The sequence below is a fragment of the Netta rufina genome (genome assembly GCF_964035555.1).
Source record: "Netta rufina genome assembly, chromosome: 11".
NCBI lineage: Eukaryota > Metazoa > Chordata > Aves > Anseriformes > Anatidae > Netta > Netta rufina.
Genome location: NC_140134.1, coordinates 10,417,987 through 10,435,088, shown reverse-complemented (window position 1 = coordinate 10,435,088; position 17,102 = coordinate 10,417,987). Strand labels below are relative to the sequence as shown.

The window sequence follows — 17,102 nt, the reverse complement described above, 5'->3', positions numbered from 1 at the left end:
AAGGCTTGGTGAAGAACCCAGGATAAAACAAACCAAACAGGGCCGATTGGCAGCACAGGTTTCTAGGTTACAGAAAGCCCCAAGTACCAAACACACCGCGTTTTACAGCAAACCAAAGCGGCAATCCATGGATTTCTCTCAGAGCAATCGTACAAACGAAAAGCTCTCTGCTGACACCCACAATGTCTGTTTTTTCAACCAAGAGGCAAAGCCAACCCGTTCACCTGCTCTTTGGAAATACCAGCAGCAAGTCCTCCAGTCCGCCTGAAGTGCGCTGGGATTGTACCAGGAGGTTCAATTAAGCGCACTCCTTTCTGATGGGATGTGTGCAGAGCAGCCAGTAACACTTCTGCCCACTTTGTCAGACCTTTTTTTTTTTTGTTCCCCAGCATGAAGATACAAGGGGCTTTGGGGGGAGTCCAGGCAAGCCCCAGCTTCCCACTGTACCTAAGGAGCAAGGAGGAGCCCATCCAGGAGACTTCTGAAGACATACAGATGTACAGCCCGGCTCTGAGTCACAAGCCCTCGATGTTCAGCTGCTTCAAGACTCAGAAAAGCTTCCCCGAGGCACCTCTCTTCAACAAAGTGGTAAGCCTCAGCAGAACCCACTGGTTATGCAGCCTGGCAGTCGTTAAAAGGAAGCAGCTCGCTGCGGAGCTTGCTTTACCGTAGGCAAACGCCGAACACAACAGCACCTCCAAATTCTGAGCTCCCAGTTTGCAGCCCGGAGTCATTAAGACAACCTATCACAAGTGGAAATTAAGCTGCCTGCATCAAATCAGAAAGATAAAGTGTCATAGTATAAAATGTCAGCCGACGACGACCTTGGATGCTTAATGCAACAGAGAGAGGAGGAAACAATATTGAGCTCCCTGAGAGGTAACTTGTTTGTACACAGAGGCGAGGGCACCTCAAGCAGGAATTAACAACAAGTAGCAGCACACCAGGGTAATCTTCATTTCTCTTTTTGGGTCTGGACTGTCAGATTCATTCCACATTTTCCTCATGGCAGTCCTTATCTCCAGCATTTCCACTCAAGTCTGTCATTAAGCACCACTTTTGGCACCACAAAGGCAAAAGCTGCTTAACATCACAAAACTGGGGTGATTTTAACAAGGCTGAAAGTAACAGAGCAGCTGGACTTCAACCTGCAGCCAGCTGAGCATCACTTAATTCTTTACGAGTTTTGAATGAGTATGATGGGAACTGAAACACTTCCACACTTCCAAACCGAACCTGCTAAGGTGGATTATTCCAGCTCACCACCACAAAGCTCTCCTAACATAAACCAGGCCAAAAAAATCCCGCAGCAGTCAGTCACTATGGCATCCGCTTGGTTTTTAAAAATACACCCAAGCATGTGTTCCTTCAAACTCCTGCTGAATGCCTTCGCTGGACTATTTCAGTCTGCCTTTGGTTTGCTACGAAGCCTGCTGGGAGCCTACTGCTTTGCTAAAATCATCGTCGAGCTCCCTTTCTAGGCATTTAAATACAATTCCCTCTGGTTTTCGCTTCAAATATATTTTGTCAGTTGTGCCAACCTCCCAGAATTAAATCCTTTTCCCCAGGACTTTTTCTCCTATTTGGAGTTCTGGCCTGGCGGCACCTTTTCACATCTGTAACAGTCCTCTCCTTTTCTCCCACCTTCAATATCCACCTTAGAAGATGTTTTCATTTGAGGTGTCCAAGGTACACAAGCTCTAGGGAGAGCCTCTGTGGCCCCTTCATCACCACAGACCAGCACTGATTCAGGTAATGGGGGAAGCAGCTACACCACTCGGCTGCTCTAAGCAGCACTTCGGCTTAACAGATTCCTTAATGTCATATTTGAAACTATGGACTGTAAAAGAAGCCTATAGGAATTAGAACACTCTAAGACTTTTCCCCTTTATTCATACCAGAACAGGGCATTGTGATTTAATTTTCTTCCATAACAAGGGCTCACGATGCAGATGCGTTTAGCCTGGTGCTGCCTGGGACAGTGCTCCTCCTCAGCTGCAAGATTTGATCTTTCAGACACCCCCTTCTTTTTTTTTGGTGTATAAAAAGGCTTCCGATCTGATAGCAAAAACCACCCCAGTTTACACAAACACAGTGTTCCCAAGGCAGGTCTGAGATTACATCTGTGTACTGAAGTCCCAAGCACACCTTCAAAAACTGCAGGACAGACACGGTGCCTCTGCCTCCCTCCCAAGCAGCTGCAGAACAAAATTCTTAGTGCCCTGCCCCTTTCCAACATCAAAGCCACTAAGGACAAAGGCTGCCCTACCCCATTGCTCCCCAGCAGCTCCATTTGGGGTTGAATTTACCCAGGACCAGAGCCCAGCGTTGACGCTTTGCCCCACACCTTCCAGCGGCCGAAATACTACGCTGCCATCGCGGTGTCGTTTTCCACCATGTGGAAACGGGAACAGGAGGGAAAAAGAATAAAAATCTCACTCTCAAGAACTTCTAATTCTTAATGATAGCAGACATCTCTGGCTTCTGACAACGCATGATGAAGAACCCTTCACGGCTGCAGAAGTTATTGTCTTTTTGCTTGAATGAGTTTGCGTCAGCGCTTAAGTGGTGACTTCAACCACACAGATGACCCAAAAAAGCTTCGAGCTCATCAAGAGGGCATGAATTTTTAAAAGTCTACAGTAGTTATCTTAGTAGGGGATAAATACTCCCAAGACATTCAATCCAGGCTGAAATTATATTTAGATTTAATTAGACCCTCTCACTTACAGCACCAAAAGAAATGGTGCGGTGCAAGGTAGCAGAAAAAAGAAGTTTAACGTAGAGTGAAAATGTATTCCACATCAAGGAAGTGTTTGTTTTTAAAGGAACATAAGTGATGTTTCAGGCCATTATCATGGTTTTAATAACTAGATATTATTTTCTGACACAGACCTTTGATAACAGCCAAGGACTGTTGTCCTTTGACTCTCTCCCCTCCAACTTCACACAAGCCAGTTCCACATTCTAGCATTAACAGGGTAAAAACCCTGCCAAGTCTCCACAACATTACAAAATGCCGCTAAGCAGCTTGTTTTAATTGCACTGACTACACAACGGCCATCCTCAAGCACCTACCAGGCTGTGTATAGGACACGATCCCAAACCTTCACACCCAGGGGCAGCAGCCCAAGCACAACCCGGTCCCCGAGGAGCTGCCCCCAAGCAAGAGCCTCCTAACCAAAAATAAGATGTCACTGACATAGCTTTGCATGTCAGGTATGTGCTTGTTAATGTGGAACAGTGAACAAGTAGGTGGAAAATGGAATAAATAAGGCAAGTGATGGGTAGAGCATCATTTAAGCTGATCAAACCACAGCAAGCTGAGGTAGGGGTGGGTTCCAGAGGACAAAATGGGACTTCTGAAAACAGCAAGGAAGGCACCAGGAGTAGGTACAGTGTCATTTAATGAGCAGTCAAAGAGCACGAAGCAGCAGTTGTGCAACCTGACTGACCACTGGGAAGGATCCCACCATGCTGTAAAGCCACCGTTTGCCCCGTGCTGCAAACAGGAGCACCATCTGCAAGAGGCACCGAGCAATCCTTCCATGTCGCCGAGCCTTGGTCCTTTCCCAGCTGGAACCGTGGCCAGGTCCAGACGTCACACTCCAGGACACGTGGTTTAAGGAAACCCACAGGAAAGCACCGGGAACAGTCAGGAAAATACTACTTGTGGTGAATGTCTGCGACAATTGACCCCCAGAAGTACAGAAAGCAATCGCTGGTGAGAAGGAAATACCCTGCTCCCTTCTCTAGATTGCACAGGTTTAGGGAATAAGAAGCCTAGTGACAGGAAAGCAGGTTTAGGATGGATTTATGGGAGACCTTTCCAGCTAATGGATAAGCAGAAACAGTTTATCTAACTTCCAGTGTTAAGAGGCTCCTCAATGGGAGCTGCAACACTTCCAGCACTCGTTTGAAGGCTGGGCTTTACAACCAGATGAATCACAGGCTGGCATTGTCCTTTACAATGCAAGTTCTTACAATTGCCTCCCCTAAAGTAGTACTTAGAGCTAAAGAAACAGCTCATTGTGAAGGAGAGAATGCACCTCATTCACCACTGCAACCAGCAGTCTTCGTGCAGCATTGTGCTGCGAGGACAGCCAGCATCATTTCAAGTACTTCCAGCAGCTCTCCACTCCTTGACACAATCAAAGCCCTTGTTGAAGTGTACCAGCAGTCGGCATCTCTTCACCCTTCAGAGATCTGCTAGAATTGGATGCAGTTTTCCAGCGTATACATTAGTCACGTTGCTTGTATCTAAGTTTCCTATGCGGGAGTTGTAGGAGGAAGGAGAATAGAGATGGTGGGGAAGGGAACAGAGCTCTGCACACTCTCCTCGCTGCTCAGCCCACACTCACGCTCCGTAAGCGCTGTACGAAACTGTTCCTTGGTTTTATCTGGGGACCATTAAAATCATGTCAGTGCGAAATGGATGAGAAGCCGCAGTCAGAAATAACACTCACGGTTTTAAAGATGCGACGTTCAAGGATTTTCTCTTGTAGACAAGACACGATTAAGTCTGTTTTAACCATGCTTTGCCAGACCAGATCTTTTAAAAGGAAGAGCTGGAAAATAGCAATTCGGCTCACCTGGTGGGGTCGACTGCAAATTTAACAGGGTCAGCCTGAGCATCGGTAAAAATACAGCCACGCTCCTTTAAAACCAAAGGCTCCAAGGTGAAAGCCCTCATATCCTGAAGCCTTTATTTTTAAAGGAGCAGCTGGAGAAACAAATAGATTGCAAAGGTCAAAAGCCAGCAAGCAGAGAGGGCACTGAATTCATCACCGAAGAGGCGAGTCAAGCATCTTCCCATAAGGAGGACTCTGTCTGTTTTCAAGTGATCTTCCAGCAAATACCAGTTGGAAACCACAGGTCTACACAGACCTTCTTGACAGGCTGACTTTTTCCAGCTGTTCCTCCTCATCTCTCCTCTAGGCCCCTGCTCTGTCACTTCATTGACCCACACTTGGGGTGCACGTGACGGGCAGCACCCGAAACGCGACCTCGAGGAACCCAACACGTTTCGCAGAGGAATCCCCAGGAAAAGTTCCCTTTCTGACACACGACTTCTTCTGTGACCTTTGGGCGTTTATGCAAGAGCTCTGAAAATAATCCACGCAAACGCCAGAAACCTGCTTCCAGTTTCATAAGCTTAAATCTATAGGCAGTGCTAATTAAAAATGTGCCGAATTGCACTACTTCGAGAAAAACCACTGGCTGCTCTGCAGCGATCCCTGGTCAGCAGCAGCAAAGAGGCTGCTCCCAACGGGCAGGACTCCTCTGTGTATTTTTTTGGGCCATGCGAGCAGTTTCCACCACACGCCATGCGTGTCCTGCAGCTCAGTAAGCACTCACTGTTCCTTCTCTGACCCAAACTTGGCCATCCTGTGTGTTGAACTGCCCTTGGCATCACCTCTCGATGCCGCAATGGCTATGGACCAGTAACAGGTAACGAGGTCCTTATCCTCCACATGCCTCACAGCACACCCCTGTCAACATTCAGATCTGTTTTTTTCCAGGGAGTTGCCCCTGACAGACTTCCACATCTGCTCAAATCACATAATTTATAATTTTTCTAATGGCTTACAAGGAGCGCACACAACCCAGGGACCAGCTGTACCATTCCCTCACAACAAAGCAAAAAAGAATTGTTTCTTTAAGCAGCTCGTTGGCCACTATTTGCAGAAAGAAATTAGTTCCTCCATGGCAGAGCCTGACCTCCAAGTTTTAAATTTGTTTCCCTCTGTTACGGCAGCATTCAAATTGGGGACAAAAATTCAGCTGCAGCAGCAATAAGCCTTTTGCAGAAGGACCTCCACCTCCCACTTGACTTTCAAGTGCTCCAGTCCTTGCCAAGAAGATTTTCACTCACCTGTGTAAATTCCCACCTCAGCACTGATGCTCCCCCACCCTTTGCTTGCTAGGGCAACCCCAGTTCACCAAACACAAAAGGAGCTTTCAGGACACACCCGGGGGCTGTAGTCTCACCTTAAGCCACAACCAGCTGCCAGCATTTCACGCCTTGCTGGCAAACCCAGCACAGAACAGCTTCAGGCACAAGACCCACTTCACTCACCACGGGGCAGGAGACCACTCACCTCGCTTCACCCGAACACCACGGGGAACACAACACGGGCAGGTTAACCCTGCCAAAATGGTGTTTCAATAGCACAGCTACCTCAGGGAGCAGACAGCATCTCTGCAGCAAGGAACCTTGATGTCCACCAGGCAGCCCAACCTGCTGTATGCTGGGGATCCAGGTCCCCAGCTCCCACTGAACACCAGCAAAATTTGCCCAGAGCCTTTGCGGCTCCTTCATAAAGGCCCCCACATTGCAGAAAGCCTACAGGCTTCATTCGCACAGCGTGGGTGCCAAAGCTTCTCCTGGGTGGTTAACAGTCAGACATGGAGCTCAGCTCTGCTTTCAGACTGCAAAATCCAAATATATTGAGGCAGTCATTCCAATCTGGGGTCTTTGGGCCATTATTTCTTAAATCTGCTTGTCTACCACCATGGCCAGATATGCAGAAAGGCCTCAGTGCCTTTTTTTCCTAGAGCAAACAGCCGATGAGGCTGACCCCAGGCTGCAAAGCAAGACCCACCTCAGGAGAAGGAAGCTAGGACAGCACAGTATCTGCAGAGCAGAAAGGATGAGGAGGGGAGAACGGAACAACACAAACTCATCTGGGGGTCGGTACATTACTGAGGTACGGTTTCATTTGGGGAAGATTTCCCCACTGCACAATAAACCTCCAGCTTGGGAGCCAGGCTCCCTTGCCCTTACATTAGCTTCACCACAGGTCTGCACGAGAAGCCTGCCGGCAGCAAGGCAGCACCGAGGCAGCTCCGGAGCACGCAGAGCCTGACTTACGGCCGCCTCTGGCCTGCGGATCCCCTGGTAAGCTGCACATTTCTCTAAGCTCTGCAGGATCTTCCTCCGAGCGCCGATTTAGGCCAGCCTCTTGGCCCCGCTTCGTTCTGCCACTAATTGCCATGCACTTGGCTGCAAGCTCATCGGGGAGGAGGCATGCCGTGCTAGATTTAGCTCAGACTATCCTATAAGGAACAGAGAAGGGTTTTCTTTCTTTTTTTTTTTTTTTCCCCTTTTTCCTCCCAGTTGCTAAGGAACTACGACTTTATTGCATTAGAAACCAGCGAGAGCAGCTCGGCAGATGCGGGTTCGGTGGGCGGGAGGCGATGTTCCAGCCCCCCGAGCACAAATCACCTCAGGAAGCGGCTGGGGGAAAAGGGACTGAGAGATAGGGGGCCCCCAGCTCCCTCCTCCCCCCTCCCAGCGGGGCCGGAGCCCCCCAAATCCCCTCCAAACCTCCCCTCAGCACCCCCCGCTTTCGCCTCCCGCACCTTTTTGACCCTCGTCCCCCGCCGTAGCCTCCCCCTTAGCAACCGGCGGCCCCATAGCAACGGAGCGGCCCCATAGCAACGCGCCCCCCCCCCCCCTCCCCTCCCCTCACCGCCACCCCCCCGCCCTTCACCCTCACCGTTCTGCGCGGCGGAGGGCGCCGGCAGCAGGGCGGCCGTGAGCAGCAGCAGGGAGAAGGCGGCGGGGAGCGGCCCGGAGCGGGACATCCTCCTCCTGCTGGTCGGGGCCGGGGGCGAGCGGGAGGCGGCTCCGTCCCCGTCCTTCTCCGCCGACCTCCTACCGCAGCGCCGCCGCCGCCGCCGGCTCTCGCGAGACTTCGGGGCCCCGCCGGGGGCGGGGGAGGCGCGGTCACGTGGGGGGGGGGCGGGCGGGGCGGGATCGCCGCTCTACCCCCCCCTCTTCCCTCCCTCCCCTCAGGCGCCATCTTGTGCTGGGGTCGGGGATGGGGGTGTTGGGTGACAGCGTCTCAAGGCTGTGGTCTTGGGGCTGGAATGGGGCTAGGGGAGCCGGCTGGGTGCTGGAGGGGGGTGGGAGGGTGAAGGAAGGCGTCCGAGGCTCGCAGCTCTCGCAGGTGCTCTCACAGGCAGCTCTGTCTCCACAGAGCCCCCCCCTCAGGGCTCTGAGGTGAGGAGGGTGAAGGCGCCTCTGCGCCCCGCCAAGCTGCGACCTCGCTCCTGGCCTTCGTTCTCAATAAAAATGCCAGCAGATAGCCGTGGAGGCAGGCTGGGGGGCCTGCTACCCTGCATATTCATCGCCCTTGCAAGATCACGATTTTCACAGCCGTTATTACAAAAAATAATTTAAGAGTTTTACCCCTCTTCAACAGCAGCTGCAAGTGTTGCTGCAACCCCAAATCCGTCCCAAAGTGCTCTCCTTTAAGACACAAATAGGTAACCTGCACCCCTGAAAGACCAACGTGTTTTATTTTTTTCCCTCTGCCACACAATTAAGTTTAAACAATTTTATCAATTGTCACCTGCCTGCGTGTCTTTTCCCCTTGCCTTAGATTTCTGCATGGAGTTTACTTGGCAAAAGTATTGTGTTTTTTATGAAAGGTCAATGCAGCGTGTGAAGTTTTGCAGTAAATAATAAATGGGAAAACGCTGCGAAAGCCCCTCATAAGAGCAGCCTCGTCCTGCGTGCCTGCCTGAGGTCTGCTTGTGGTTAGGGCTGCAGACTGCCAGCACACAAGCCTACTTGTTGATAAACAAACAATAACAAATAAATAAAACACTTGTGTTTCTTCAAGTGCAGGGCTCTGCCCTTCTCATTGCACAGATCTGAAGCTGAGGCCACAAGAAGCGAAGGCATTTGCCCCAGGTCAGTGGTGGAATTGGGTGCAAAAGGCTCAGAAATTCACTCCTGGTTCACTGGACCTGCCAAGCACCCCTAGAAATAGTTGTGGTTGCACCTCAAGGCTTGCTGGGTGAACTTTGGGCTGGTCACCTAAGTTTTCTCTTTATTTGTCTTCTTGTAGAGTAAAAATATTGGGTCAGACCTACTACTTATGCTCGGGTTGCTTTGTACTGCACTGGTGACCCCAGCTGATGGTAAACGCAATTTAGCTGACATAAAAGTGGATCTCTGGCTGCTCTCCCTCCTGGGCTGGCACACAGTTGGAGTGTGCTGCTGAACACTTTAACACACATCCAAGGCGGGGAGATTTGCAGGAGACTGGAACACAACAGCACAGAAGGATGCTGAAAAAAAAGATAAGAATAAAGAAAATCCCCCAAGAGCACATTTTCTGCTTTTTGCTGAGTCCTCTGTCTCCGCTCCAGAGATCTCTGCATGCTCAGGACTCCCAAAATTGTCCAAAGATTGCCTAGCTTCTCCCCCTCCCACAAAAGGGGCTCTGGGAGGATGTTAATGCAACCAGCAGTTGTTTCCCTTTCCAGGCAAAGCTTCCCGGCCATTAAATCCCATTGCAGAAGCTTCTTTGACCAGGGTGCAGCGCCCACGCTAATTGTACCCTGGCTCACTGGCTTCACTTGGAGCAGCTCTTTGACGTTGCACCCCGGATCGCTTCGCCTCATTATCCTCAGCTGATTGCTAGCAAACAGAATCGGAGTCCTTCCATTGTTGGCGTGACTCAAGGAGTGAAAAGGAGGATCAGACACACCTTTTTCACGGAAGCCCTGCTACTCAGTTGAAGCGGATGAAATTGCTGCTTGAGCGCTTCAGGGCTTTGATGATGATGATCGCGGGCTTAGGATCTGCTGAGGTCACAGCAGAGAAACCTTCAGGCTGTGCCCAACCCTGGCTGGCCATGGCTCTCCAAGGATGCCGTGATACTGAACTCGATCTGCATCATATGTTCCACTGTGCCGTGTATCCTGCGCTTGAGCATTTCCATGGTGCATTTCCATGACTCACTATTCTTGCCAGCTGAATCATCTGTGACACTACTATTTGTTTTCTTGCCATGGCGCAGAAACATCCTCTTTTCTCCCCGTGTTTGTTGTTCCCTGGAACAGTCCTCACAGTAGCTCTAGAAAACCAGAAGGAATAGGGAAAAAGAAGCAGAAAGCAAGATTTCACATGGTGCTCTCCTTCCTTCTGCTTTCTGCATGCTGTTTTGCCTGCTCCCAAGGATTTTGCTGGAGCTCTCATTTTCGCAGACACCCACTCGGCATTAGGCCTTACCTACACTCCAGTGTTTTCCAAGTTTGGAGCTAGTTAGCGATGTACTTGCCTCCGAGCATGGTTTGTATCTGCACAGTAATACTTGTTTCGTAACCATGGCAGCTCGCCGTGACTCATGCTGCCGGAGGCCTGGGCCGAAGTTAGCAGAAGGCTTGGGCACACGGTTGTTTCCCTTTATCTTCTCCCCACCGTTGCGTAATTCATCTGTCACGTTTGCACTGCTCTGGCTCCATCCTGGGGACAATCCCGGGACATGCTGCCCCGCTCGCCAGGAGCTTTGCTCCGCCAGAGAGCAGGGAGCAGCCGCCAGGGTTTCCCTCGAGGGCTCTGATTACCCAGAGCGAGTAACAAAGGTGCCCCACAGATGGAGTTGCCCTGTGGTTTTGTGGTTGAGGCAGAGCGTACAACACAAGGAACAAAAGCAGAAGATCACTGTGCTCACGGACCCCACCTGAAGCCTGCTGTTGTCTTTGAGAGTCTTTTGGGGAGCTTTTGGGTTTCTACAGATTCCCTGATGTATTTTGCCAGTGTCTCAGGTATGCATGGCTAGCACCATGGAGAAAAAGCTGTTCTCTCACTGGGCACAAGTATGTCCTCTTTTAACAGGTCACACTTTTAGAGGAGCTGTTTAGAAAAATAGGAGTTGCCACCAGTGGGTGCAACATAGCAGCTTGATGGTAAGAAAAGTGTTTTATTCCTGAGGCAAGTGTTCCACTTGTTTTTTGGGGGATGTTTTTTTGCTTGTACAGTGATTCCTGACCTTGTGAGTGGAAAGCGGAACTCGGACACAGATTTTCCAGAGTAACTCAAAATCCCCACACTTCCCCTTCACTCGAGACCCATCTTCTTTTCTCCTGGCACGCATCAATCTGGGTTATTCTCTGAGACTTCAGCTAAAGCAGGGCAGAAAGCGTGGGATTCAAAACAAGCAGAGGAAGAAAATCATCGTACGAAGTTCCTGTTCTTTTTTCCCACAGCAGAGCAGCAAGGAGGCATCGTCCTTTCGTGTGTGTGTGTCATCTTTGAGCTGTCTTCTTGCAACTGGAAGCATTTAAGACATCCCTGTTATTTTGATGTATTTATTGATACACTTTGGCACTTGAAGAAAGCTTTGCCTCGAGAAGTCTCGCTCGCAGTCACCTTCTTTTGAATCTATTATTGGAAAGCTGAAAATGTAGGGTAGAGCGTGAAATGCTTGGTGACGTCTAGCAGTGAAACTCCGCTACTGCAGCTGCTCTTGGGGCTGAGAAATGCTGAATAACGTCGGTTAATGCCTTGACATGCTGGTGAGAGCGCAGATCCGTGCTTCAGCTGGCTCGAATCAGCTTGTAGACACACACGCAGGGTACCTGCACACCAGAATGCCGCTGCTCTACAAGGCTGCATTAAGCGCGGGGTCCCGCTGTTTGCGTTGCATGCATGGAGGAGATGAATGAGCAAACACAGTGCAATATGCATGTGTGTGCTTGCATGTTATGTAAGGCTGCCGTCGTCAGTGCTCCTTGCCTGCCTTGCAGCATCCTAAGGAGCAGCTCTGGCCCTTAGGTTACACACGGATCATCAGCAGCTCATCCCCAGAGGCACAATGGTGGGAAGGGAACACCATTAACCTAAGGAGATAACTGAGCTGCTGCTGCTCCCAGGGCTGTTCCAGGAGAGCTGCCAGCCCCTTGGGACAGAGGTGACACCCATCCCGGTGAGTCACCAGAAAGGCTCTCTGGTTCTTCTTACAGGCAGGGCACGAGGGGCTGGGACTGCTGAAAAGGCTTCGTCCCACACAGCGGCTAAATTGGGGACATGGCTCAGCATCATCGCTGCAGGCTGGACGTGGGGACACGGAGCCACAGGACTGAGCTACTGGGGTCAGCAGCTCCTGCCACCATCAAGTCAAAATCACGGGTTGTTGCTGGCTGATAGGAGAATTGGAGCTTGGGGGAAATGCCAGTAGGAAAAACCAAGGTGATTCTGTGCAAGGGAATGTGAGAAAATGATGGAGGAGCAAGGAGCAGCAAAAGAGGTGGAAGAAAAAAAAAAATAAAAGGAAGAGGTTGAACTGAAGTGGTGCTCTAAGGAATGAGAGACAAAGGAAAAGCTTGTAAAGCCAGAGAAAAGCATGTAAAATCACTTTCTGGGAAAAAAAAAAAAAAAAAAAAAAAAAAAGAGAGAGAGAGAGAGAGAGAGAGAGAGAGAGAGGAAGGACCCTTGGGTAGTAGTGAGGAGTATAGATGTACTTTCTCATTTTGCAGAAAGGTGGCTTTCCATATCTCAGCTCCGACGGGTAATGGCAGTTTGGTTATTTCTAGCAACCCCCCCGTCCTCCTACATGTTCAAATGTTCCTGTCAGAAATGGTCAAAATGTTTGAACTGTTTTTTTTTTCTTCCCCTAAGGAGAAATGTCCTTCCCAACAATACAAACATTGTGACAGAAGAGGTAATTTTGGACGGAACGATTCACAATGCAAACAAAACCAGAATCCAGCGAGAATTATTGGCGTATCTGATTTCATCTGTGTTATGGCAGAAGTCTGAAGGATGCCTCACTGATTTTTGGCAGAAAAGGACTAAGACAGACAAAGAGGAATCGAAGTGCTGCTTTCCCCTCTCCCTGACCCAACCCTGAAGTTGTTTCTCTCAAAGGCAATTATTTCATCCAGCTCAGCCCTGCAGTAATGTTTTTCTCCACCCATTTTTTTTTTTTTTTTGGAAACCAGGTCCAATAGATTAAGTTTCCAGTTACAGATACATGAGAGCTATTCCCTGACCTCGTTATCCCGAGGAAAGGGGTAACGTTATCCTCCTGCTCTCATTAAGAGCAGCCCCATCCAGCCGTGGGCAGGGCACGTGGGGACAGCCCCGCTGTTCCCCAGCTCCCTGTGGGTCGCAGCAGGAAGCCTCTGAGAAGGCACAGGGGAAAACCCGAACATCTGGAGCAGCTTGCGTGGTGCAGAGGTGAATTTGTGGGCGATGCCATCAGCAGTAGACGGCAGGTGGCACCCATGGATTAGCGCAGGGCTTGCTCTGGGTGAGCGTGAGCTCGGCTGGGCGATGCCTGAAGCGAGGGCTGGAGAGATGCTTTAACTCCATCTCCTTGGGGAATTAATAAATAAGTAGGGAAATGGGGAAAAAAGGAGGGAAATGGGCCCTCTTGATTGCACGCAGGGACTGCTGTGTCCCGTTTTTGCTGGCCTGGGGCACATTCAGGCTATTCTCTTTGCATTTTGTTAGCCTAGGGAGCGAGCTTGTATTGGGGCCCCAAATGCCTGGGATGTCCATAGGAAGCAGGCTTGCTCTGCCAGGGAGCAAAAAGTGCACTGCTCCTCCAGGGAAGGGGAAGCGAGGGCACGCAGTGGCTGGCAGGATGGAAACAAGCTCCAAGGGACCTGAACAAGGGGAGCTGAAGGCAGCCAAGAGTCCAGACCATCGGGGTGCTCACAGAGAGGAGATCAAGGCAAGAAATCTGTCTGTGGGGCAGGATCAGGCATGGCGAGGGCAACCAAGCTCAGATTCAGTGGGGCGACCCCTGCACAAGTCTATAACTAAAATGAAGGCAATGAAACTCAGATCAGACAATTAAATTTGGGTCATTTGGAGGCTGATGGAGGGACGAAGCGGAACAGGGGTTCATCATGCTGGGTGCTGCACACACCCATGCCATTTGTTGCATCTCCTACATGGGGACATGGCTTGGGGATAGGGGACATCCCTCCAGATGCCATCCATGGAAGGAGCCCCCAAGCAGCTCCAGACCCTTCAGGATGCACTAGGGTGCTACAAGGATACCTGAGATGACACAAAATAAATACCAGCCACGAGAAGGAAGGGGAGCAGCTGTGAGGGCACTACTGGGCTTTAAGGACCCCAGTCAGCCTCACCTGGGACCACACCTTCCTCTCCATCAAGGAGCACCAGGAAGGACTAGGCAAAATGGGCTGAAAACCTTCCAGAAAGGTGCAGAGAGGGCTGGGACAAGCTTCCGGATGCAAATGCGAAAAGTAATTTCTGCAGAAGGATTTCTCTATCGATAGGAGAAAACGAACAATAGGGGATGGCGGTGAGCGGCCACAGGCTCGGCTGAGTATCTTCTGTATCTCACCTAGAAAAGCTTGGGGGAGTGCTGAGGGGGGGGAGATTTAATTGATGGCAAACATTATGGGCTGCACAGAGGTAGAGGTGCTCCAGACTGCGCAGGGAGGACTTTTATAGCAGCTAGTAGATGAGCGTCATGAAAGATGGCTGTGATTCTTTGGGCATTTCTGGGTTAGATTGCAGTAAAATTGCAGCAAGAAAGCAATTTTGCTTTAATCAACTATATAACAAAGCCCCAACACAGTGAAGAGCAGAAGGTGTCAGAAGATAGGAAATTGTCGGCATTGCTGGAGCTGAAAGATAAGATTGTACTCTCCATGGCTACACTAAACGAGGATAAATGATCCACAGGGGCAATTCAGAAAGAAAATAACCTACAATTAAAGTTGTTTGAATTACAGTCTTAGGGAAGCACGGGAGGAGAAAAAAGCCAGTGTCAGTGGAAAGTCTGAAGTCTCCTTCCCACGTGCTTTCAGAAAGCAGAACTTTTTTTTTTTGGGAAATGAAAGAAAAACTGAGCAGGGCAACCCCTACAGAAGAGCAAAGGATGAGTTAGAGGGGACCCTATAGGGATGGGAGGAGGTGGTTGTGTTCTGCTCAGCACAGGCGGGACCTCAGCTCCGGTCTTGTGGCTCTTGGCTGCCTCCAGCCATGACTCCATCAAAGTGGGAAGAGGAAAAGGGCTTAATTTGTAGGGAAGCAAATACAGGGTGAAACCTATCTGTGAGTGTGACCCCTGCCAGAGGCTATCTGGCACCTTCACTGGGTTTTGGGTGGGTGGGCTGGGTCGGGCAGGGCTTGTGGCCATGTCCCCAGGTGGGTCCTGCTCTACGGGACAGGGGAGTCCATGCTGCAAACCTCCCCTTGAAACCCCAGAGACCCTCAGGCGAAAGCGTGGGGGAACGAGGGGCTGAATTTTGAACCCATCATCACATGTGACGGCTTCGTGAGTGGGAATCTCCTGCTTTTTTTTTTTTTTTTTTTTTTTTTTGCGGGACTGCTCCCGAGCAGGCAGCAGGGATATTTGGAGCGAGCCGGCACCTCCCGTGCTGCAAAATCCCCCGTCCCACCAGCCACCTGCCGAGGGGCCCCGCTGCAAGCAGATGGCTGCGGGGAGGGCTGCGGGGAGCGCTGCGAGGCGGCATGAACGCGGCTCCTCGTGCGCCACGCGCTCGGGCAGCTGCGGGGTGGAAGCCGAAGGCGGCCGCCCCAGCCGAGCTCCGCGGTGACTTGTGCGGCTGCCACGCTGCCTTGCGTGCTGGCAGCTGGCTCGGAGGAAGAGGAGGAGGAGGAGGAGGATGCTGAGATGACGGAGGAGCTGCTTTGGGAAGGGCTTTTCTTGGGAAAGTTCTTCTGTGCGGCGTGGGGTGGGCTCCAAAATTCTGTGGCTGAGCTGGAAACGGGGCCCACCAGCGCTCTGCTTCCTGAAATCAGCTGCTCTGCGAGCACCAGCATGGGGGCTGTTCCCTCCCAGGTCTCCTTTCTCTTCTGACCATCCCTTTTCCACCATCCCTGTCCGCCTTCGGAGCTGGGACAGCAGCTGGGGGCCACCCTGGGTGCTGCCAGCGTCCTGCTGGGTGTCCAAGGGCCAGGAGCAGTAGGGCAGGATGTGTCCTGAGGCTCCCAAAGGTCTGTGTCAAGGCAACCTGAAGGTTTATTAGGGTTATTGCTGCTTTGTGGGTGGAAAGCCTGATTTTGTCCAACTTCACCCACCTTTGATGTGGTAAATAGAAGTGCCAGCGACTGAGAACTTGCATGTGGCTGCTCTGAGAGGCTTTGGGGTGAACGTGGTGCTAGAGCACGCAGACTGCGACCAGCACAGTTTGTGTGTGAGCACAGCAAATACCAAATAGCCCGGGCAAATCTGCTTTGTATGGCTTGCTCCTCACCAGCACAGCATCTGCTGAAGTTCTGCACGGCTGGGCCCCGCTGTCACCGCGTGGGACACCAAAAGCTCTGCTTTGCTGCTACCCCGCTCCTTTTTCTGCTTGCTTGCTTGTGCACAAACTCAGCTCGTGGGCTCCAGAGTGAGCCAAAGAAAACACCGTAAGGAATGGCTCTAGAGATGACAAAAATACTATTTTTAAAAGATGAATCGATGAAAGCCGTGCTGAAAGCAATCCTGCAGAGGTGTTGCTGGGGAAAAGAAAAGCCTCGTGACTTTCCTCTGATAAGAAAATATTCCTTCCTCACGCTGCTGGCGTCCCCCGGGGGGGAGTTTGTGCATCTGGAGTCCATCGCCGGGCTCTCTGCTTCTGAACGACTGCCGTGTGCTGCAGAAATCGCTGAGCTCCCTCCAGAGCAGCCTCCCACCACGTGCACGGACCCGAAACATCTGCGCTCAGGCGGCGGTGAGTGACTCACTGTCCCCAGCCCCAGCATGGCCACATCCGAAGCGTTTCGGCTCCGTTCCTCCAAGCGAGCAGGGCTGAGGCCGTCCCAGCTGCAGCCTCAGCAAAAAGCCCCAGGAACAGCAGGGCAGGACCAGCACTGGGCTTCTCCCGGGACCAGCTCCTCGCTCTGCTGAGGCTCCGAGCAGCCCCAAGCCCTCTCTGCTCCTCTTTTTGCTCCGAATCATTGGCAGGCGTTATGAATATGCATGTGCCCCAGCGCCTTAGTGCGTCTCCTCGAGCAGATCCTGGCTGAGCGTAAAATTAAACTTGCAAATCGCCGCCTTTTCTTTGCCTTCCCGTGTTTGTTTGTTTATTATTTAATTATTCATTTTTCTGTTGTCATCAGCTTTGTTATTATGCACATTTCTCATGCACATACCTCGGGTACTTCAGGGTGCGAGGAAGGAAAATTAGCCAAAAATACTCATTTGGGACAGAGCATCCACTATTTAAATTCCTCCCTGGAAGCCTTGTTCCTTGTTAATTATGAACAGGCTTGCAAGCAGCATCGATTTTAATTTCTAAGCTAGCGTTGATGTGGAAAAATCTGCCTTTGTTTCAAAGGGCGTTTTAGATTTTATTTATTTTAACAG

General features: G+C 50.9%; 1 protein-coding gene across 2 annotated transcripts in view; it reads right to left on the bottom strand.

Moving 5' to 3' along the window:
- NPTN (neuroplastin) overlaps window positions 1-7,697 on the bottom strand; it is a 51,000-nt gene extending 43,303 nt beyond the window's left edge. For both annotated transcript variants that reach the window (XM_084293430.1, XM_084293431.1), the window contains exon 1: window positions 7,503-7,697. In XM_084293430.1, coding sequence (XP_084149556.1) covers window positions 7,503-7,590 — 88 coding nt within the window. In that variant the 5' untranslated portion in view covers window positions 7,591-7,697. The remainder of the gene's footprint in view (window positions 1-7,502) is intronic.
- Between the last annotated feature and the right edge of the window lie 9,405 nt (window positions 7,698-17,102).